The 23,596-nt window shown below is 37.6% G+C and overlaps 1 protein-coding gene across 1 annotated transcript in view; it reads right to left on the bottom strand.

Annotated features, from left to right (window-relative positions):
• LOC150081032 (uncharacterized) overlaps positions 1-17,040 on the bottom strand; it is a 120,147-nt gene extending 103,107 nt beyond the window's left edge. Inside the window, exon 1 of the mRNA XM_090380893.1 lies at positions 16,728-17,040. Within this exon, the coding sequence (XP_090237019.1) occupies positions 16,728-16,985 (258 nt within the window). The 5' untranslated portion in view covers positions 16,986-17,040. The remainder of the gene's footprint in view (positions 1-16,727) is intronic.
• Positions 17,041-23,596: the final 6,556 nt, after the last annotated feature.

The following is a 23,596-nucleotide window of genomic DNA, read 5'->3' as shown; positions in this document are numbered from 1 at the left end:
TTTTTTTTTTTTTTTTTTTGGCTGATGCTACATAAGCTCATATGCTTGCTTTCTGCATCACATGCCACAATTACTATTACTTTCTGCCATTCAGCCTTCAAAGCAGCAACCAGTTCAGCTCTGTTTTTGAACAATCTCTCCTCACATGTATTCAATAATCCAATTCATCCAAGTAGTTTTCTGTAGGCCTGAGGTCAGGGCTTAAAAGCTGGCCAGTCCAACTTTTCAATACTTGTGTCATCAAATCAGCCAATCACAAGGCAAGCAGTATGACATAACAGTATCATCCTGTTGATACAGGTACGGGCATTCAATAACATGCTGTGCCACAACATAGTTAATGCATTATTGTTCAAGATGGCTAGCTAAATAACAGCATTCATGGTTTTGTAAAAATCAACTAATGTTCCCAGGCAAAACCACAAAAAATGCCCTAGACAATCGTGCTGCCTCCACCAAACTTAACTGGTATTAAAGTTTAGCAGGTAGCTTTCTCTGAGCATCTACCATGCGATGGCACAACTGTCAGACTGATAAACCATGTATCATGACTTGTCACTCAAAAGTACCAGTGGTACTTTTGGTGTGATCCAAGGCCTGTCATTCATGTAAGGCCTGTCATTCTTGGATCTATATCCAAGAATGACAGGCCTTATATGAAGCTGGATGGCCTCATGGCAATTTAAAAACTGGTCTCAGACAGATTTTAAAAATTCTGTACAGTGGGATCAACTGACGATGTTATCAACAGTAAATTCTAAGTGGGAAGCATTCAAGGAATTAATCGTGGATGCTACTAAAAGTTTCATACCTATTAAGAAATATTGTTTAAGGTTTAGGCCTAAATAGTTATCAAATGAACTAATGAGACTCGTGACAGAGAAGAAAAATGCATGGGATGCATATAAATTATCAAGCGACTCAGAAGCCTATGGCAGATATTTTATTTTTTTTTGGTAGTTGTTGGCGCATAGGCTTCTGTGGCCATAATGCACCTCCCAAGGTTTTTGCAGTACTTTGATCCAAGCCCGAGGCTGAATCGAACCCGCGACCTTTGGGTTGCCAGGCAGGCACTTTACCCACCTGGCTAGTCCGGGTCGGCTATGGCAGATATAAGCTAGTCTGTAATCAGGTCCCAAAAGGAGGTTAGGCAGGCGAAGGCAGATTACGAGAAATCTTTGGCAAAAGATGCTAAGAAAAACAGCAAGAATTTCTTTACTTTATAAACTCTAAAAGGAAGGGGATGAATCTGATTGGTCCACTTGATATCGATGGTTCGACTGTTGATGATCCTGCTCAGATAGCAAACAAATTGAATGAGTATTCTGCATCTATATTCACACATGAAGAGTTATAAAGGTTTGAAAATGGCAGAAAGTTAACAAATTGCAGCAGGGTGCTTAATGATTTTGTAATAACTGAGAGCAAAGTGAAGGAGAAATTGTTGAAGATAAACATAAGAAAGGCACCTGGGGTGGATGGAATCTATCCAGTTATATTAAAGGAGGTGGCAAAACAACTAAGCAACCTTAGCCATAATTATGAGAGCATCCTTGGACTCAGGGGCGGTCCCCGCAGACTGGAGATGTGCAAATGTATCCCCGATTCACAAAGGGGAATCAAAGTGTGACACAAGTAATTACAGACCAGTTAGTTTAACTTCTGTTCCGGGTAAAATAATGGAGTCACTGGTTAAAGACGCATTGCAGGATCATCTAGACAAGACTGCTGCAATAATTCAGACACAGCATGGGTTTGTTAATGGAAAGTCTTGTCTGACAAATTTGATAAGATATTATGATGTGATTACAAAGGAACTGGATGCAAAAAATAATTTTGATATCATATATTTGGATTTCAAGAAAGCTTTTGACACTGTTGCACATGGAAGACTATTGTACAAATTGGAGCAAAATGGTATTAAGGGTAAGTTGCTACAATGGATAAAAGGATGGTTGAGTGGGAGAAGACAGAGGGTGGTAATCAATGGGTGCTGCTCTTCGTGGACTAATGTTATTAGTGGAGTTCCACAGGGTTCGGTGTTGGGTCCTCTGTTGTTTTGTATATTTATCAATGATACTGATGAAGGTACGTCAGGCTTAGTGTCGAAGTTTGCAGATGATACAAAGGTTGGCAGGGTTGTTAATGACAGTAGTAATGGCAGTGTGCTACTGCAACAGGATCTAGATAATTTGGGCAGATGGGCTCAGAAGTGGCAAATGAATTTTAATCTTGACAAATAAAAAGTACTGCATATTGGTAGAAGTAACCCCAGAGAAACGTACCAACTCTATGGTACTACACTTAAGGTGGTAGAAAATGAAAAAGACCTGGGAATAATTGTGCAGTCAGATATGAAGTTTTCTGAGCAATGCAGACAGGCTGCCAGGGCAGGTCATGGGGTTTTGTCAATGATATATAGGAATTTTGCTAGCAGGGAAAAGGAGGTGATTGTCCTTTTGTATAAGGCAATGGTCAGGCCGTGCCTTGAGTATTGCGTACAGGTCTGGAGGACTCATTTTAGGAAGGATGTAGATTTGCTTGAGCGTGTACAGAGAAGGGTTACAAGATTGGTGAGGGGAATGAAGGGATCCTCTTACCAAGAGAGGCTTACGTTCTGTAAATTACAGTGGCTGGAGACTAGGCACCTGCACGGTGATCTGATCGAGGTGTATAAGGCCTTGAATGGGTTGAGCACGCTGAATTCTGATGGGATCCTTCCACTTGTTCAGATTACGAACCTAAGGGGGCATAAATTCAAATTAAGAAAAGACAGATGTAGAATAGATGTGCAGGAATTTGCCTTTAGCCAGCGGATGGTTAATTGCTGGAACAAACTTCCATCTTTCATTGTGGAAGTTGATAGGTTGAATAAATTTAAGGAGGAACTGGACAGGCATTTGGAGGGAATGGTGTGATTTTTTTTTTTTTTTTTTTTTTTGGCTGATGCTGCTCATACACTTGCGTTCTTGCATCACATGCCACTACTACTACATCTAGCATTAGCTGGGATGCTTGGTGGTTTGTGGACAGCTGCATAACTGGGATAAATCATATCATGTAGCATCCTGTACTGGTGTATTGGTGTTGAAGCATCTCAATCATCTCACTGAGAGCCTGCATATGAATGTCGACTGCATTCCAAATGAAAAATTCTTTGCAGGGCTCTCCTGCCATGATCCATCACCCTGGCAGTTTTCCAGATCATTTCACAACAATTTCAGCACCAATCAGCAACCTCAGGATCTTGGAAAACGAGCCTTGATCTTCGGGTTGCATATCATACAATTTTCTAGCGAAGAACGACTAACTGAGTTAAAATAAATTTATTGGAATAAATAAACAATATATATGCTGGTGTTCAAAGAAGGTGCATCACCTAGGAATTTCACATTTCTAACCCTTTTTCGCAATGGTATGTTACATTAATGACTAGCATCACAAATAGAAATATAACAAAAGATATTCATTAATAGTTAAGGCAAAGCTAAGTAATATTTGATAAGTGCTCTCCCAAATATTCCAAAATGAGCATTTGTAACCTTTATACAACAGTTTTTAATTATGGCTGAAATGTTATCAGAAGCCCTCAATTTGCTTCAGTTTATCATTTTAAATGGAAAACAAAATGAAAATTCACCAGATGCAAACTAATATTTAGTTGAACTGCCTCTGGCCCTGACAGCAGAACACCGTCGAGGCATTGACAAGATCAATTTCTGAAGACAATCACCTGATAGTTCATGGTTGAAACACGAATTAGGACTCCCTGAAGTTCACAAAAGGTCTTTGGTTTCTTTCTGGCAACTGCAGATTCTACAAGATGCCAACAGTTCTCTATAGTATTCAAGTCTGGGCTGTTTCCTGGCCAGCTAACAGTTGTAATGGACTGTTCCTCCAACCATTTTTTCACCTGTAATAAATGTAAACACAATACGGTCAAACCTCTAATGCAGAAATGAAGCTAAAGTAACTACAGAAGTGCCTACTTACACTTTTCACCCGATGACAAGGAGCAAAGTCATCCTGAAAGATGCAGTTACTTGGCAGGTTGAAATGGTCTCTAATGGTTGGCAGCAATTTGCCTTCCAATATAGCCAGGTATTCATTGGCATTTATGGAACCTTTATATAAACTGCAGGTAACCTACTCCGTGATACGAAATGCACCCCATATCATATGGCTGGTAGGGAATTTCACTGTAGCCACCATAGAGTCTGAATGGTATTCTTCACCACGTCTATAGCGAAACGTTTGTCTCCCACCAGAGACATGCAGATTGAATTTCTTCTCATCCGACAAAATAACTGACTTTCACTAATCGGGGATCCATTTGACATGCTCCTTACACCAAATTAATTGGGCCTTTTTCATTTTTTGTGTGAGGAGGGGCTTCTTCTTAGGATAACAGATTACAAGTCCATTTGTGAAGAGGTGTCTTCTGACTGTTACTGCACTTGCTACCACTCCTGTATGTTCTTCCCATTCTTTTTTCAGCTCAGACGAGAAACATTACGGTTTTTAATGCATAAGTGCTTCAAAACACGGTCCTGTTTTGGCGTAGGGACTCATTTGTGTCCAGTTCCTTTTTCCCTATCAGCAGAACCAGTATTCATGAGTTTGGAAAGAAATCTACTCACTGTTGACTGAATACAAGACATTCTATAAGCAATATGATGGGAAGAACATCCTTCCTCGCATAAAGTAACAATAGCATTCTTTCTTCGTGGCGCAGCTGCATATAACTCGCCATCTTGACACAAGCAAGGAATGACTACAACTCTTGCAGAGCATGCTTATATAGCTGAAAGTAAAAGCTGATGCAATATTACATCATCACCTACACATGTCAATCTTATCTGATGAACTCTACAAGAAATATTGCCATATACAGTAGGCCCCCAACATCAAATGGTATCATTCCACAAAACCCATTGTATGTTGAAAATATTGTAAGTTGAAACCAATAATACACTGAATTCCTGTAATTTGTTCCTCAACAAAACATAAAATAGATGTTACATTTTATACTTCATTTTCACATTAAAAATGAAGCATTTTATAAAGATTATTTAATAAATAGTTAAAACATTTTAAAATAAAAAATAAACAATAAATTAGCATTTACCTTAGTATTAGCAAAGGCACATGATGCAAGAAAGTAAGCTTATATAGCATCAGCCAAAAAAAAAAAAAATAAACACCTTTATTTCACCCATCCACTTGCTCCAAATGTTTGTCAAGTTCTGCCTTGAATCTATTTAAGCTATCAACTTCTACAATGACAGATGGAAGCTTGTTCCAGCAATGTTAGTTAGTTAGTTATTTGGTTTTTAGGAGCATTAGCAACTAAGACCATATTGCTCCAGGATATGCGGTGGTCATTCCCTTGACCTTTCCGCATCCTCCGTATTTGGTGGTGACGGGCTCGAACCCCGGTCTAATCAAGAAGCGTGTGCTACGCACTGCTGCTCCTTCCCACCTGGCTACGGAGGCGCCTTTCCAGCAATCAACCACCCGCTGGCTAAAAGCAAACTTCTGCACAACTATCCTACAACGGTCTTTCCTCAATTTGAATTTATACCCTCTCAGGTGATTATTCTGAGCAAGAGAAAGAATCCCATCAGCGTTGGGCATGCTCAAACCATTCAAGGCTTTATATACCTCAATCAGATCACCTCGCAGGTGCCTAGTCTCCAGACACTAATTTGCAAAACTTAGGCCTTTCTTTGTAAGAGCAACTCTTTTTGTTCCATTCACTAATCTTGTTGCCCTTCTCTGTACTCGTTCCAACAACTCTACATCCTTCTTAAAATGAGGCTTCCAGACCTGTATACAGTACTCAAGGTGTGACCTGACCATTGCCTTATACAGGGGGATAATCACCTCTTTATCCCTGCTAGAAAAATTCCTGTTTATCATTGACAAAACACCATGAGCTACTCTTGCAGACCGTCTGCACTGCTCAGAAAACTTCATATCTGCCTACACAATTACCCCAGGTCCTTTACATTCTCTACCACTGTCACTGTGATACCACAGAGTTGATACATTACTCTGGGATTACTGCTTCCCATATGTAGTACTTTATATTTGTCAAGTTTAACTTCATTTACCACCTCTCAGGCCATCTACTCAACTTTTCTAGATCCTGTTGCAGTAGTGTACTGTCATTAGTGTCATAAACAACCCTGCCAAACTTGGACATTAAGCCTGATATGTTGGGTCCATTATTGTTTTCTGTATTTATAAATGATATTGATGATGGTATATCAAGCTTAATGTCCAAGTTTGCAGATGATACACAGGTTGCCAGGGTTGTCAAGGACACTACTGACACTATGCTGCTGCAACAGGATCTGGAAAGGTTGAGCAGATGGGCTGAGAGGTGGCAAATGTAAAGTTCTACATATGGGAAACAGCAACCCCAGAGCAACGTATCAATTTGTGGTACTACACTGACAGTGGGAGAGAATGAAAAGGACTTGGGGGTAATTGTGCAGGCAAATATAAAGTTCTCTGGGCAGTGCAGATGGGCAGCAAGAGTAGCTCATGGTGTCTTGTCAATTATATACAGAAATTTTCTAGCAGGGATAAGGAGGTGGTTATTCCCTTGTATAAGGCAATGGTCAGGCCACACCGTCAGTACTGTATACAGGTCTGGAAACCTCATTTCAAGAAGGATGTAGAGCTGCTGGAACGAGTACACAGAAGGGCAACAAGATTAGTGAATGGAACAAAGGGATACTCTTACGAAGAAAGGCTTAAGTTTTGCAAATTACAGTGTCTGGAGACTAGGCACCAGCGAGGTGATCTGATAGAGGTGTATAAAGCCTTGAATGGTTTGAGCATGCTCAATGCTGATGGGATTCTTCCTCTTGCTCAGAATAATCACCTAAGAGAGCATAAATTCAAATTGAGGAAAGACGGATATAGGATAGACGTGCAGAAATTTGCCTTTAGCCAACGGGTAGTTGGTTGGTGGAACAGACTTCATCCCTTGTTGTGGAAGTTAATAGCCTAAATAAATTTAAGGCTCAGCTGGACAGGTATTTCGAACAAATGGAGGGGTGAAGTGGAAGTGGGTTTTTTTTTTGTTTTTTTTTTTTTGGCTGATGCTGCATAAGCTTGCTTTCTTGCATCATATGCCTCTACTAATGCTAATGCACCATCACCAATATCATTTATAAATACAGAAAACAACAATGGACCCAACACTGAACCCTAAGGGACTCCACTAATAACATTAGTCCACAAAGAGCAGAGTCCATTGATTACATTCTGTCTTCTCCCACTCAACCATCCCTTTATCCATAGCAGCAATTTGCCTCCAATGCCACACTGATCCAATTTGTGCAACAGTCTTCCATGTGCAACAGTATCAAAAGCTTTTCTAACATCCAAATATATGATATCAAAGTTTTTCTTTGCATCCAGTTCCTTTGTGACTACATCATAGTATCCAATCAAATTAGTCAGACAAGACTTCCTCTTAACAAACCCATGCTCTTTCCGAGCTATAACTGAAGTCGTGTCTAGATGATCCTGCAATGCTTCTTTAACCAGTGCCTCCATTAATTTCCCTGGAACAGAAGTTAAACTAACAGGATTGCAATTACATGTGTCTCCCTTTGATTCTTCTTTGTGGATTGGGGTCACATTTGCACATCTCCAGTCCATGACTATCTCCCATGAGTCCAAGGAACCTCTTGTAATTATGGCTAAGGGTCTGCTTACTTCCTTTGCTGCCTCCTTTAATATAACTGGATAGATTCCATCCACCACAGGTGCCTTTCTTATGTTTACCTTCAACAATTACTCCTCCACTTTAGTCTCAGTTATTACAAGATTATCTAGCTTACTGCCAGAGTTTAATACACCTCTGGCATTCCCCTCTCTGAATAACTCCTCATGTGTGAATGTCGATGCAAAATATTCATTTAGTTTGTTAGCTTCCTGAGCAGGATCATCAACAGTTGAACCATTGATACCAAGTGGACCAATCTGATTCATCCCCTTCCTTCTAGAGTTTACATAAGTAAAGAACTCTTTGCTGTTTTTCTTTGCAACCTTTGCCAAAGATTTCTCATAATCTGCCTTCGCCTGCCTAACCTCCTTTGTAACTTGGTTACAGACCAGCTTATATCTATCATAGGCTTCTGTCTCACATGTTAATTTATATGTATTCCATGCATTTTTCTTCTCTGTAACATGTCTAATTAGTTCATCTGACATCCACTTAGATAGACCTAAATCTTGAACAACATTTCTTTGTTGGTATGAAAAGCCTAATGGCTTTCAAGATTAATTCTTTGAATGCTTCCCATTTTGAATTTGCAGTTGGTAACATCATCAGTTGGTTCCACCGTATAGAATTTAAATACTGTCTCAGACCACCGCAGTCACCTTTACGAAAGCAAAAACCATTCCCTTTACCCTTGATGGTAGTTACCTCTTTGATAAATCAAACTTCAGCACACTGATCACTGCCACCTAGTGGTTCCTTTATCTGCAGATTCTTGATGCATGAGGAATCACTACTGATAATCAGATCAAGAGAATTACTCCCTCTAGGTGCCTCCCGAACATGCTGCTGTAGAAAACAATCATCCAATAAATCCACAAAAGCCTTGCTATTGTGTGAGCGACCAACCCACAAATTCCAGTCAATATGCAGGAAATTAAAATCCTCCATTATAAAACACTCTAATTTACTGGCCCACTCTATTTCTCTGCACAATTGCTCATTATACTAATCAGATTCATTAGGCCTATAACACACACCTACTCTCATTTTTCCTTTCCCAGTGCTTATGTCACAGCAAACAGACTCAACATTGCATTGTCCACCAATATCAATTGGATGCACCTCCTTAGATTTTATGTGTTTCTTAACTAACAGCATAACCCCTCCTGTCCCATCTATCCTTTCTGTACACATTGTACTCCCCAAATTCCTGTTCTACACTTCTTATATTTGTGCAACACCATGTCTCTGATATCCCAACAATATCTGCCTTTAATGTCTTGACTAGCACTTCAAGCTCATCGAATTTATTAACTATACTCCTAGCATTGGTGTAAATGCAAGTATACATGCACCTATTTTTACTCTTAGTTACCCTAACACAGCCCATGTATTTACTTGTCCCACTATGAATTCCAGCAGTCCTGGAAATTCCCATTGCCTTGCTTTCCAGGCTGCTGTCCAATTGCATTTCAATAGAAGTAGTGCAAGAATCACTTTTATCTCTGCCAGCGGCTACTGTTAATCTATTAGTCCGTGTATCCCCCCAAGCTAGCAGTTTTCCAAACCACCTAACTCTGCCTCAATAGCATCAGCAAATATTCTTGCACCCTTTCTATTTAAGTGTATCCCATCCCTGTAGAAGCAGTCTCTCCTGTTAACAAGTGCAGACTTGAAGTGCGGAGCTGATGAAATCAATGGTGAGGTAATGGTGGTGGTACTATATCAAGCATCAGGTGTCTTTTCAGTCTTTTGTGTGACTTTGGACAGTTTCTTTGCCAAGACTGTCCAGAGTCAAGTAAAGTGGTGTTTGGTTGGTGGCAAAAATTTGAATTGAACAAAATCAAATTGTGACTCAAGAGACTGAACAAGTTTGGGATCATGGCCCCTCGCATTATCCAGCAGAAGCAGTTCCTCTACATAGGAAGCTTATTTTTCTCTTCACTGAAAAAAAACTCCACGCTCCCATCCACTGAAGACATACAGTATCCTGTAACCTAGGCTTTTTTGTTAACTGTGCCAAAACACTCCCAGCATGCCTTTGACTTTTTGTTGTTTAAATACTCTGGGGGTGTTAGAGTGATACACACAAGCAAAGGCTTCAGCTTAAAACCTCAAGAGGCATTGGCACCCAACAGGAGAGTGAGCCTATGTTTCATAAGCTTATGCCCAGGTAAACTAGCCTCATCCTTAGTGATGTACGTTCTGGGCATTTGCTTCCAGAAGAGGCCAGTTTCACCAGTGTTAAAAACCTGCTGGGGAAGATAACCCTCCTGATCAATAAACCTTTGGAATTGAATTTCAGCTGCTTTTTTTCTTTTTTTATCAGCATTGGATATGTCCCCGTTCTTTTCAACACTTTTGATATTCGCCCTTTTACTGAACCACTCAAACCAGCCTCTGCTGGCTTTAAAGTCTTCAAAGCATACAGCACTGCCACTGGTTGATGGAGCCTTAAGTTTCAGATTGTCATAGATCTAAAACAATCGTACGAGTGATGTTCCACATGCCACGCATTGAACAATAACGTTGTTGAACAATAACAAAGATGCTAATTTGTTGAGAACAATCGTACAAGTGATGAACGTGATTATGAAAATTTCCACCCATGTGTCATTCCAGCTATATCGGAAAGTCATCAGTACCTGCAAATATCATTGGTCCTTAAAATAAGAGATCATATGGAAGGTATATCGGTTCCTGAGAATATTAGATTTGATGTCACTGTAAGTCAAAGCCCCACTGTACTTAAGTTATTCAGACAACAATTACAATTTTAAGGGGTGATGCACTTTTTTTGAACACCAGTGTACATAAAATATTAAAACAGAGATAAAATATAAAATAAAATAAAATAAAAGCATGCATTAAAATACAATAAGATAAAAGCATTAAAATACACAGTAGCTTTCAAGACAAAGTGCCTCTTCATCAGCTGATGAACAGGCACTTCATTTCGAAAGCTATTGTGTGCTTTTTTTTTTTTTTTTTTTTGTAGTTGTTGGCGCATAGGCTTCTGTGGCCATAATGCACCTCCCAAGGTTTTTGCAGTACCCTGATCCAAGCCTGAGGCAGGAATCAAACCCGCGACCTTTGGGTTGCCAGATAGGCATTTTATCCACCTAGCTAGCCCGGTCAGCCTACTGTGTGCTACTGTATATTTTAATGCTTTTATCATATTGTATTTTAACACTTTTATCTTATTGTATTTTAATGCTTTTATTTTATCTCTATTTTAGTATTTTATGTATATATTATTTATTTATTTCAATAAATTTATTTTAACTCTGTTAGCCTGTCTTCGCTAGAATCTCAGGACCTTCAGTAAAGCAATGTTGACCTGCATTTCAAGCAGATGATTCTTTGCAGGGCTCTCCTGTCATATTCCATCATTTTGGAAGTTTTTCTGGGTTGTTTTGTGATTGTTTCAGCACCATCCACTTCCATTTGCAGATAACATCAGTTATCATCAACCTCGGGATCTTCGTTGCTGTTAAAATGTCACATACAGACCGACTGCTGATGTGGCATCCTATTATCATTCCACACTGGAAGTCTTAACTCCAGCAAATACAGCATTGTGCATTCACAATTGTACTACTGTCTTCTAGAAGGCCCACAAGAATGCTTATAGTTACATCTGACACATGGTGCTTGGGAAGGATGTGACCAACTGTCAGTGGAAGGTGTCCGGATATTAATGGTAGAACAATGTGTATACTATTAAGTCTCATAAGTTAATGTATATTTATTTGTGTTTCTAAGTCCACTGGTTAGGAACTGGAGCCATAAATACAGCAAGAGATGGTACGCTGGAGAAGATTAAGGTCCGATCCATTATAAAAATTCTTCTTCAGCATGAATTTGTTTTGCTTCTAAAGAAGCAAAACAAATCCATGATGGGATGGAAACTGTATGAGGAAGAGTGCCCATTATATGAGACTGAAAAAATGCAAAAGGCAGTTCAGGTATTGATGAAACAGCATGACAGGAGTGTGCATGACTGTAGCATAGGAACACCTTAGCATTGGGGCAGGTGCCGAGGGTGGTGGTATCAGAAGGGTGCCACTGATAGGCTACGTCAGTTTCATGCCAAATAATTTTGACACCTGAGGCTTGCTGACGAATGGCACTCGTAGATGATGTTGCATCAGGATGAGAACAGAGGTTAAGTGAAAATTAATTTTCGCTAAATGGCATGTTTTCAGATGGCAATTCAAGCCTGCATGCATCCTTAAATCTGAGTACATACTGCATAGCAGCATAGATTAGATCTATTTGCCATCCAGAATGCAACACTGAAGGGACGAATGAGGCGACCGCTTCATCGGCACATTTGAATGTATAGCAGTTTGCAATTCATGCATTGTGTATGTTCTATGATGCTGACTAAATAAGTTGGAAGTTATAAATAATGTGAGTATAATGTTTTTGTGCTAGCTATATAAATAGGTGATCATGAATATTGTGATTTATAATTTAAATAAAACAACAAGAGAACAATTAATTTAAAACAAACATAATTTGAGTGAGGATGAAACAAATGATGATGATGCCAGTGAAACGGAAGTCCAAGAAAAAGCCCAAACAGTTGAAGTCATTTTAAAAGAATTATAAAGTGTGGAGAATAATAAACAACAGTGTGCAGAAAAAGATGATGGCTGCAATAATAATAATAATAATACGCGGAACATGCAAGTCTGAATTTTAATTATCCAACCACATTGAAATTTTAACATCCACAAAAACAGATCTCTTCTAGTACAACACGGTCCTGAGCATACAGTGTTAAGTACATATCCTGTTACTAATGGCCTCCATAGCCGAATGGTCAGGAGTGGGAGTGCAGTAGCACATGCTCTGAGTAGACCGGGGTTCAAGCCCCTGACTGCCAAATACAGCCGACCTGCCAACACGCACTGGATCAGCATGGCAGATTATGGTCCATTTCCCTCAACATGAATTGTTGAGGCTTCCATCCTCAGTGGATTGATAATGGCTGCAGTTTAGCTTTTTACCTGTCACTAACAGCCGATGTTTCAACAATTCATGGAAATACGAAAATGAAGGTATTGAAAAATACAGAGAGGAAATAATTATTTTATTGCAGAAACAAAGCTGCAATATATTGTTTTCCATGCCTCTTATTTGTATCTGGAACAAATAATGTTCCATTTTGCAGCTCAGATGGATTCAGATGGATTTGCAGCTCAGATGGATTTAATCCAAACATTCAATTTTGTAAAATTTGTTACAACACATTAACAAAATGTAAATTATTAGAAAAGGGTCTTTAAAAAGGTTGACTAATTGATGGCATTGCACAAGCAGCAATAAGTGAAATTTCAAAATGGCATCATATATTGAAAATAATATTAAAATGTATGTTGTTTTGTGCTGAAAATAATTTGGCATTTCATGGACAGCTAGTAATATCGATACCAAAGAAAAAAAAAAAACTGTGGTATATTTTTAATCTTGATCAAATTTGTCAGCCAATTTGATGTTGGAGTGAAAAATGCTCTGGAATCGCATATTAAACACCACACTAACTATTCATTGCAAGAAATTCAGTATGAATTTATTAATTTGTTAGCATCAAAAGTATGAGGTGAAATAATAAAATAAATCCAAATAGCTAAATATTATAGTATATTTGACAGCACTCTAGATGTATCACAGAGAGACCAATTAACAGAAATTATTCGGTATCTAAAATTTTCAGATGATAAATACACAACTGAAGAAAAGTTCATCGATTTCATAAACACATCAGAAAAAATGGGAGAGAGAATTGTTTCAGAAATTAAGGAAAAACTAATTCGAGATGGCCTATTAATTGAAAATAGGCCTGACGTAGCAGAGTTGTCAGGAGAAAGAGTGCAGTGATATGCACTCAAGGCTGTGACTGCTAAATACAACAACAAGACCTACATTGATATAGCATTAGTTATTTGGAATGACCTAAGAGATCACATCCTAAATTACATACATTCATTTCCCATGTGTGTGAGATTAAAGTATATAAATTAGATGTATTTTGACAATATGTTAATTATGTACATATATTTCATAGACTAGGGCCATTGCCAAGGCCCCTGTACTTAACATCCATAATGTTAATATTATCATCATGTATAAGGTAAGGTGTTCAAAAAGGAATAACGGCGAAAGTTGTATAGTGCTGTATACAAGAAACTGGGGTAGCAAACCTATAATAGATGTCTGTTACAATGCTATAACCAATGAAACCAAGGAGAATACAACTGTGTAAAGATTTACTATACTTAACCTAATTCATTAGGTTAAATATAGTAAAAAATACATATATAAATTGTAATGCTGTGTACCATCAATCCTGGTGCCTCCGTAGCCAAGTGGGCAGGAGCAGCAGTGCGTAGCACACGCTTCTTGATTAGACCAGGGTTCGAGCCCGTGACCACCAAATACGGAAAGGTCAGGGAATGACCACTGCATATCCCTGGAGCAATATGGCCTTAGTTGCTAATGCTCCTAAAAACCAAACAACAAACAAACAAACCATCAATCTTAATGACTTTCTCAATGGTCCTCCATCGAGATTGAAGGCAAAGCAAAACAATAAAACAAGTCCTTGCCTCAGTGTCCGTAGTAATCAATATTCAGTTAGTAATATTATTATTATTAGCTACATGATGCAAGGAAGCCTGAGGCTTATGCTGCACCAGCCAAAAAAAATCCCGCGGGTTACCCTGAGAGAGAGAGAGAAAAGTAGAAGGGAATCACCAAGAAAGAGAATTATGATATCCAGCTCAGGGCCCTAGGTGTTCCAAGCCCATACTCATCAGATGTGAGCCCCTAGTGTTAAATATCAGATATATAAAATAATAAATAATATGAAATTTTATATAGGACCATAATAAAAACAAGATTAAAATTTTTATAAAATTTACAATAAATAAAATAATGAATTCTGGTTTGTATGCATAATGATTACCATTGACTCAACCAAGAATCAAAATAAAAACAAATGTAACTTACTGCATTATTATTATTAGCTTATGGTGCAAGAAAGCCTGAGGCTCATGCTGCACCAGCCAAAAAAAATTTCCTGAGTTACCCTAAGAGAGAGAGAGAGAGACAAAAGGGAATCACCAAGAAAGAAAGAGAAGAATGATGATATCTATCTAAGGACCCTTGGTGTGCCTAGCCCTTACTCACCAGATGTGAGCCCCTGGGGTTAATTCAAGACACACATACACAAAAAACTGAGTTTGTTACAGTGGATGGAAATCAGTGATATATCATTTTATGGGGCAATTTCAGCAGAGCTTTGACTGGGTGGGGGGAAGGAATAAAAAATTTGCCAACAGGTCCAAGAAGCTTTTTTGTGACAATGTGCAACTCATGGAAATAATATGGAATAAATTGTCATCAACATGTGTAATGCTGCAATGTGACAGTATAGCAGCAGAAACACATGAAGTAGATCTGATATAATTCCAAGACATTACATTGGCACAAACTAGTAAGAACACAAATTACACTACTTTAAAAAAATAAATAAATAAAATAATTTAATTATTACTAACAGCTTTTCCTTTCAGCATTTCAGAAATAGTTGCACACTTCCAACCTCAGTCGATCTAAGGATGGAATGTGTAACTATTTCGTCAGTAACAATTAAGTTATTGATTTTTTTTAACATGGTGCTATGGTGTAATATGTTAAGGTTAATTATGAAGTATAGCACTAAGTATTATGAATGCAGCAATTGAATCGAAAGTAATATTGTTTTGATCATTTTATTGTTCACTTTTAATTGCCATTTTTATGTATCGCAGTTGTTTTATCTCTTATACCTGCAGAACATTATTATAATGTTCAGAATACAACTTCCGATTCACTGGCTACTAGCGCTATTCAGTTTTCAGCCCACAAGGCAATTTCTAAGAGGCCGCGGCCAATTCGAAAAATTTCAGTGTGGGAAAAAAATATTAAAATTCTATAATTAATAAATAAAAACCTCTTCATTTTATGTACTTAAAGTTTAAATATAATTTAATTTCTCCTTCCATTGCTGAGTCCCCCCAAACCCCATCTGTAAAAGTAGTCTATCTATAGTTCTAATCAATCAGCCAATGGATGGTTGACTGCCGGAAAACTTCCATCTGTTATACGGAGTTGGGTAGTTTGAATAAATTAAAAGAAGAACTAGACAAATTCTTGAAGGGGGTGGGACGAGTGAGGTGGGTATTTTTTTTCCCCCTTTGGCTCTATAAGCTTGCTTTCTTGCCACTACTGATTCTATAGTTGTAATGGCCACCAAATCTTTCAATCTTCCCTCCACTCGACACTGAGTAGCTCCACTGTACTCCGTAATCTATTTTATAAATTATTTTAAATATTTCAAAATTATCATTTTTCCGAAGTACTGTTATTCAAATAGTCAAAAATGATTATTTTCATGAAACAGATATTAGAGTTACTGTATTTAATTTTGTATAACTTTATATGCTGTCCAAACACGTGAATGAAACGATCTTATAAAACCAATCGAAGTATTTTATAAACACAAACACTCGAATGGCAAAGCAATTCTGTTTAAATGTATTGTATTAGATGCATATATTGTAAATGTGTATTAAAACGTCAATAACACAATCATATGCAAAATGCAGGGAATATCATAATGTAGGCACCATTAGTTATAGTCCATTTTTCTTTAGCACAACGGTAAAAAAAAAAAAAGAAAGAAAAAAAGGGGGTACATAACCAAAGTAATTGTTACATCTAGCTGGATAACTCCAAAATATATGCTCTGCATATAGGATAGGAGAAACTGTGTGGCTAAATTTTCATTGTAGTGGACCATAGTAGATGGTCCGTTCCGCCTACGGGATAAACATTTGTTTCAAACAGCATCCTGGTTACCGGTACAAAATGTTTTGCTCCTTTAATGTAATTTCGGTTGGAGTGTTAATAAATGGCTGATTCTTACCGTGAGGTTTGTTTTTCCTTCTTCTAAAGGGGCCTTTGATATTCTTGTTTCGAGTGAGCGTTTCCATTGTTTAAACGCCCGTAATTCGGCTAACTCCTCTTCAAGAGACGTTATTTTTTCGCAACGTGTCATTAAACGCCATCGCCGTATACACGATTCGTTAACTCCATATTTTCGAGCACTTGTCGCATTTCCATGCTTCAAAGCATAGTTCACTGCTTCCCTCTTAAATTCAACCGTATAAGTACGTCTGCCCATTTATACGCTAACCAAATAAAATGCCCTCGTTCCGCAAACCGAATAAATCGGCTAACAGCCGTATACACACTTCTTGCGCATGCCCTACACTTGCATATACTGAAGCCGGAGTAAGCGCGATTTAGCAAAGCCGATCGTCGCCCGCAAAGTTATTTCACTTCACAAAAGAAAGGGGCAAAAAAAAAAAAAAAAAAAAAGTAATTATCTTGCATTTCATTATAAATAAGCAGAATATATGGAAATATGACTTCGTAAGTGATTAGTTCTTACAGAAAAGAGAAAAATACTTGGGCAATAAGAAAAAAAAAGCTTGTTTTCTACACTTGTCTCATATCATAAATTTCAGCAACCTGATTCAAACATGTCATCCAAACCGAAATTCCCAACACAGATCCAGTGCACTTGAATGCAGTATGCAGCTTAGCCACGTCCATTTTGCATTCTGAGTTGCTGCTTCTCTTCCAGAAAACATTACCATGTCTGGGCCTTCCTTATGGATGGTCTAGCCCACAAGGTAGTAACAAATCTTACTCAGTGGCCTAGCCTCAACATTAGGCAGATGTACTGTCAAAAATCTAGAGGTGGCCATAGATATTTCTAATACATATGAAAGTTCAGTAGATGAATGAGAATGGTAAACACCTACCGCTTTTTAGCTTGGCTCTTGGAGGAACACGTTTGAAATCTTAATATATTTAATTCACTCAAAAATTCAAAACGGAATTCAAACTGTTCATTGTATTCTTATAATATTTCATTAGCTTCTGCACTTGGGAAAACAGAATATTGATGGTGGGCCACCTTTATTTTACCCCTGCAACACTGCATCAGATGGGAAAACAGGAATTATATCTTTTGGATAGCCTGTCAACTAAGGAAAGAATTTTTTTGATTTTTGAATTTTTAGGTGCATTAGTCTTATGCATAAGCGCCTGTTGTCTTCACCAAGTCCTCTCTGTCTGCACGTAAGACAGAGGCTTCCAGGGGCCGGATTATCATGAAATTTATATTTGGTTCCTATAAAAAATTTGTCAAGCCATTCGGGTTTTCTATTTGTCCAAATTTAATCAGACAAATAGAAATCCGTCAATTATTATTTCTTTTTCCCATACTAATTGTGTGGAAAAAATAAATTTGTACATTAAATGTAGTTTTAATGCAGTATTGTTAGCTTTATACAGCTGTGTACGCTTTGCGTGTATTGTTTGTTATATAAGGCTGGTGAACGTGGCGTCACTTGTGAACAGATGTACTATATATATAAAAGAGACTTATCTATGGGAACAGGGGCATTCTTAGGGTATGTGTTGCCCAGATGCCAATCAAAATTTGATGCATGGGGCCAATTAAAATTTGGTGCTCCCCCTTTAAAATTTTCTTCATATGTGTATGTAAGTTTCTGGTTTTCAGGCACCCCCTTGAACATTGGTGCCCAGGTGCAGTTCACCCTTGGGACAACCTATCCCTGTATGGGAAAGAGCAATAAATATTATACATTTGTAATTAAACTGAACAGCTAAGTTTCAAGATCGTAAAACTATAATTTTATTAAGTATTCTGTAAATTTATACGCTTAGTAAGTAATTGATAAGAAGATAACTATTTACTTTTCATTTCAGTTAAACAGAGAAAAATAAAAAAAAATTCAGTTAATTTTAATAAAAAAAATAGAATATGCCTTCAATTGCACTGCACTGCATACATTACCTAACTTGTAATGAAAGTATGTTATCTGATGTTTAGATATTACTTAATTAGAAAACATCACATCAGTGTATATTTCTTTGGTCCCTGGAAATCTTTTAAGATTAATCATAGCCTCCTTTGCCCCTCCCTCACTCCCTCCAACTACAGAAATCTATTTACATAAATGGAAGTATATTTTGTGTATTACACTAGAATGAAAAGCCGATTTGACTTTTCATTCTAGCCATTTTTAACCTATGTTCTGTTGGTCCTTGGGAAAATTTTAGTTCCAGTTATGATTTCACAGCTCTCGTTCCTCCACCTAAAAAAAATCAGCACAAGTGAAACCATGTTTTTGCATTAATCAACAAGAAAAATTAGGGTTGCTACCAAATTTCTCCGTATATTCTGTTGGCTCCTGGAATGGCTCTAAGTTCAATTCTAGTTTAATAGCAATCCCTCTCCAGTTTCCTGTGCAGAATATTACCATAAATTTGGAACAGGGCCTTTGATACATTTCAAAATTTCTATGCTTGCTTAGAATATTTTAGGAATCTTTGCAACAAATTTTTATGTTGATGGGTTGACTTAATTTGTTATAAATCATGAATTATTACTATCTGCTGATGAGACTGAAATGTAATGTACCATATGCATTAACAAACTTGTTTAATACACTAATGCTGATATGTCATTGTGTACATGTCTGTGTACACACACAGTCTGAGGAGGAATCTGCCAAACTTCCGGGGTGGATTCCTTGAGAAATCTGTAGAAATGACCATATCAGCATGGGTCCAATTTTGAGCAAGTATTAAGGCGGTTGTAATCAAAAACTAGATTACCGTGTTAAACATTTATTTTAGAATTAGAAGTTCTAAGATGTTTTAAAACTTATTTCAAAAAAAATCTTAAAATTTAATTTAATTAAAACAATTTGGAAAATCAATTATTTTAAGAAATGAATATCAAAAGAACTTTTATAATAGTTGCTCAAAATATCTGCTGTTTTGTTTGTTTGTTTGTTATTTGGTTTTTAGGAGCATTAGCAACTAAGGCCATATTGCTCCATGAATATGCAGTGGTCATTCCTGACCTTTCCGCATACTCCATATTTGGTGGTGACGGGCTCTAACCCCGGTCTAATCAAGAAGCATGTGCTACGCACTGCTGCTCCTTCCCACCTGGCTGTGGAGGCGTCCAAAATATCTGCCTTCTACTTGGATACACATTCCTGAAAGTGGTAATAATGTGTAGATTGTTCCCTCTATTACTGGTTTGTTTTTACTGGTACATTTCAGTTTGTTTGTTTGTTGTGGGCTTTACGGCGCAAGGGCAACTAATACCATAATGAGCCTAACTATGATAAAGTTCAATGCTCTGTTTTTTATTAATATGGATTGCAGTTAAAGTTTAGGGTGCATTATAGAGTTGTATCTGTTTGAGGAAAATAAAGATTTTGTCCATGTATAGCGTATCTGCAAGGAGATCAGCAATACTCAAGAGTGTTCATTACTGAAAATGAATCAAAGAGAGTTTGTTGCTCACTGTTGTAAAAAGGCAATCAATGAGTATATGCCAGACTGTAAGATGAGCGTTGCAGTTTGTGCACTGTGATGGGTCAGTGGCTGTAAGCAGATAAAGATATGTCTGGTGCATGTGGTCTATCCGTAATTGGGCAAATACAACTTCTTCATGTCTGTTCTTATATATATTGGATGTCAATGGTTTGAGATCTTTTTTTTATACCAAGCAGTTTGTTATTGGATTGATTCTGTAAGATGTGTTGCCATTGTTCAAAACATTGTTTCTTTATAATATACTTGTAGTCAGATGCAGGTGTAATAAAGGATTGGTCTGTAGTATAGTAACAGCTTTGGAAGCTAGGTCAGCCTGTTCATTTCCAGAAATTCCAGCATGACCAGGGATACAACAAAAGAGAACTTGTTGTTTCTTCTGGTTTAACTTTGTATCATTCTTTGTATTCTGTTGTATAACTTGGATAGCACTAATGGAGTCAGTATATATAACACTGTGCAAGATGGTTGTTCAGAGTGTGTAATTTAAGGCTATGTAGACAAAACAGAGTGATAATTTCAGATGTAGTCAGCAGGCAACATCCAAAATTCTCCAATGCAGTACATCCTTGTGATTAACTTTTTTCCAAATTTCTCCAATTTGTGCATTCCTGTCATTAACTTTTTGCATGTACACTAATGCTTTCATGCAACCCCAAACCAAATAGCCTAAAATGTTAAGGCCAGGTGATCTAGCTGTCCAAGGATAATGACCTCTTCAACCAGTCCAACAGTTGGGATATTGTTAGGAAAATAATTGGACACCTGGTGGAAAAAATGCTGTAGAGTTCCATCATGATGAAAATACTTGTGCGTTGTATCAATAAAGATCCATCCTCCAAAAGGTCAGTCAGCTTATTTCCCAAAAAATTAGGTATATTTCCTCACCTAGACAATTATTGACATGTATAGTTCAACTAACTGCTTCCAAACAACTCTGCACCATACATTACTTAAAGACTGGCACCACAAATTTGTTTAAACTGTTGCATGAGCATATATAGGCAGTCACCAGCCTATGAGTATGGTGCATGCTCATTATGAGTAACATTCACTCTATCTCCCAATCCTAACCACACAGCTAACACTCTTGATCTTTTTCTCACAAACAACCCTTCCAAATGCATGGATGAAGTTAGGTAGCTCAGATCACAACTTGGTGTTGGTCTCTCCTCCAACAGTCTTTCTTTCATGGCCACTCTTAGCTTATGTTGTTTTGCATTACAAGAATGCAAAATTGTATGTCTGCAAGATTCATTTTTTGCTTTTCCTTGGGTGAATTACTGTTTTAAATCTTCTTATGTCAGTGATTGCTGAGGTTGCATCAGGGAAATTATTCTTTCAGGGATGAAGTCTTTTATTCCACACTCTACCTTAAAATCTCCTCCTTTATCTAAACCTTGGTTTTCCAATAAATGTGCTAAGGCTGTTCCAGATAAGAAAGTTGCACGTTGCAACTGGTTTCCATCCAAATCTCCAGTTTCATTTTCTGCTTACATTAAAGCTTGTAACAATTGTAAAGCAGTTATTAATCACTCCAAATTAAAATTTGAACAGGCTAACAGTAGAAAACTTGCTTCTTGTTCGTATAGTAGTGAGGCATTCTGATCTCTTTTGAAAGCTGTTTGCTACAACTTTTGTCCACCTATATTCCCACCTCTGTTAAAACCTGATGGATCTATTACCTCCTCAGCTAAAGAAAGCCAGCTTACTAGCATCCTAACTTTTCTTGTAACTGTTGTATTGATGATCTTGGTAAACCACTTCTTACCATTTCCAGTACGCTCCAATCAATGCCTCCTCTAGTCCTCTGTCAAAAAGCAGGAGCAAGCTTCGTTCTCAATGAACAAGAGGCCCTCTTTAAACTCTGCAAAGTCTTTGAAAAATCCATTCTTGAGAAGAGCCCAAGAATGGATTTTTCAAGAAGATGGCATGGTACCGAACTGTCACTCGTTGATCACTTGTTACCAGATTATACACACTGTCAACAAATTCTGAAGTGATGGACATTGCAGATCTTCCACAGTGTGGGTCATGTTCCAGGCTTTCCCTCCCTTGTTTAAATTCTGCTGCCCACTTCTTAACCATCAAATAAAAAGGGACATCCTCCCCAATGTTGTAACCATATCCTTGTGAATTGCCTTTGGCATTAGTCCCTTTTTGTTTTTTTTTCCAAAAATTGGATGACTGTACAGTGACTGTTTTGTCCATCTTTCCTCATTCACCCAACTTTGTGGACTTCGGGACCAGTATTTAAAAAAAGACATTATTCGAACTGCATGAAATTTGGTGGGTTACAATTTTGTATTAAGTTTTTAACACTGTACCACAAGCCTTTCAATACTCAGACCACGAACTTTTCCAACTGCCCTCATATAAAATGCCATCTATTCAGAATTACTGCAGATAAATAGGTGATTTCTGTGTTACAATGTCTAGATAAGTCACCAGACATGTGACAAGTCATCACAGCTCACTACAATTTCAAGATACAAAATCAGTCCCTACCCCCAGGGCTCACATCTGGTGAGAATGGGCTTGGCACACCCAGGGTCCTCAGCTGGATATCATCATTCTTCCCTTTCTTGGTGATTCCTTTCTACTTCTCTCTCTCTCTCTCTCTCTCTCAGGGTAATAGGGAAATTTTTTTTTTGGCCATTGCAGCATAAGCTTCAGGCTTCCTTGCACCATATGGCTAATAATAATAATAATAATAACATTTTTGATCACACCTTATATATATAAAGTGTGACACTTTGGCCACCAACAGGTGACAAATCATGAGTTTCTACTTGGCACAGACATTTTTCTTTAGCATGGGGAAGGGGAATGCCCTCCTCCTCCCATTTCCATCTTGCTTTACTGCTGCTTCTATCAATTACAATTAGATCTGTTATCTCTCCTGAAGGTTTAAGCATGCTATGTTTGAGTTTCCTTGTCCTTTCTCTAGGTTAGCACGATGGAGATGGAAGAGAAAAAATTATTATTTTTTTCTCTTTCATCTCCATTCCCATTTTGAGATAAATTATTATATGCTTTTCTTTCTAGTGTAACTAACAAAACTATTTACCAATTGGAGCAATACCTAATTTTTTAATGTTTTGATAGAAAACCAAAGGCAATGGCCTCAGTCTGGAATGTTTTTGAAACAAACTAGGTTTGTTACAAAATGCATCAATCTCTTATTGTGCATGCACTTCACTAGGAATTCCTTTCGAATTGTACTATAGCAATGCAATTTATGTAAAAAGAACTATTCTTAAGGGAGAATTATATTGCTATATATTTAAAATGTACACCCCTATATCACACTGTTGTCCTAGCCTGCATGATAATGTTCTATAGTAG

The sequence above is a fragment of the Mastigoproctus giganteus genome, chromosome 9 (genome assembly GCF_048544385.1).
Source record: "Mastigoproctus giganteus isolate SK-2022 chromosome 9, ASM4854438v1, whole genome shotgun sequence".
Lineage (NCBI taxonomy): Eukaryota > Metazoa > Arthropoda > Arachnida > Uropygi > Thelyphonidae > Mastigoproctus > Mastigoproctus giganteus.
The sequence above is the reverse complement of the archived record's forward strand: the minus strand, read 5'-3'. Positions and strand labels throughout refer to the sequence as shown.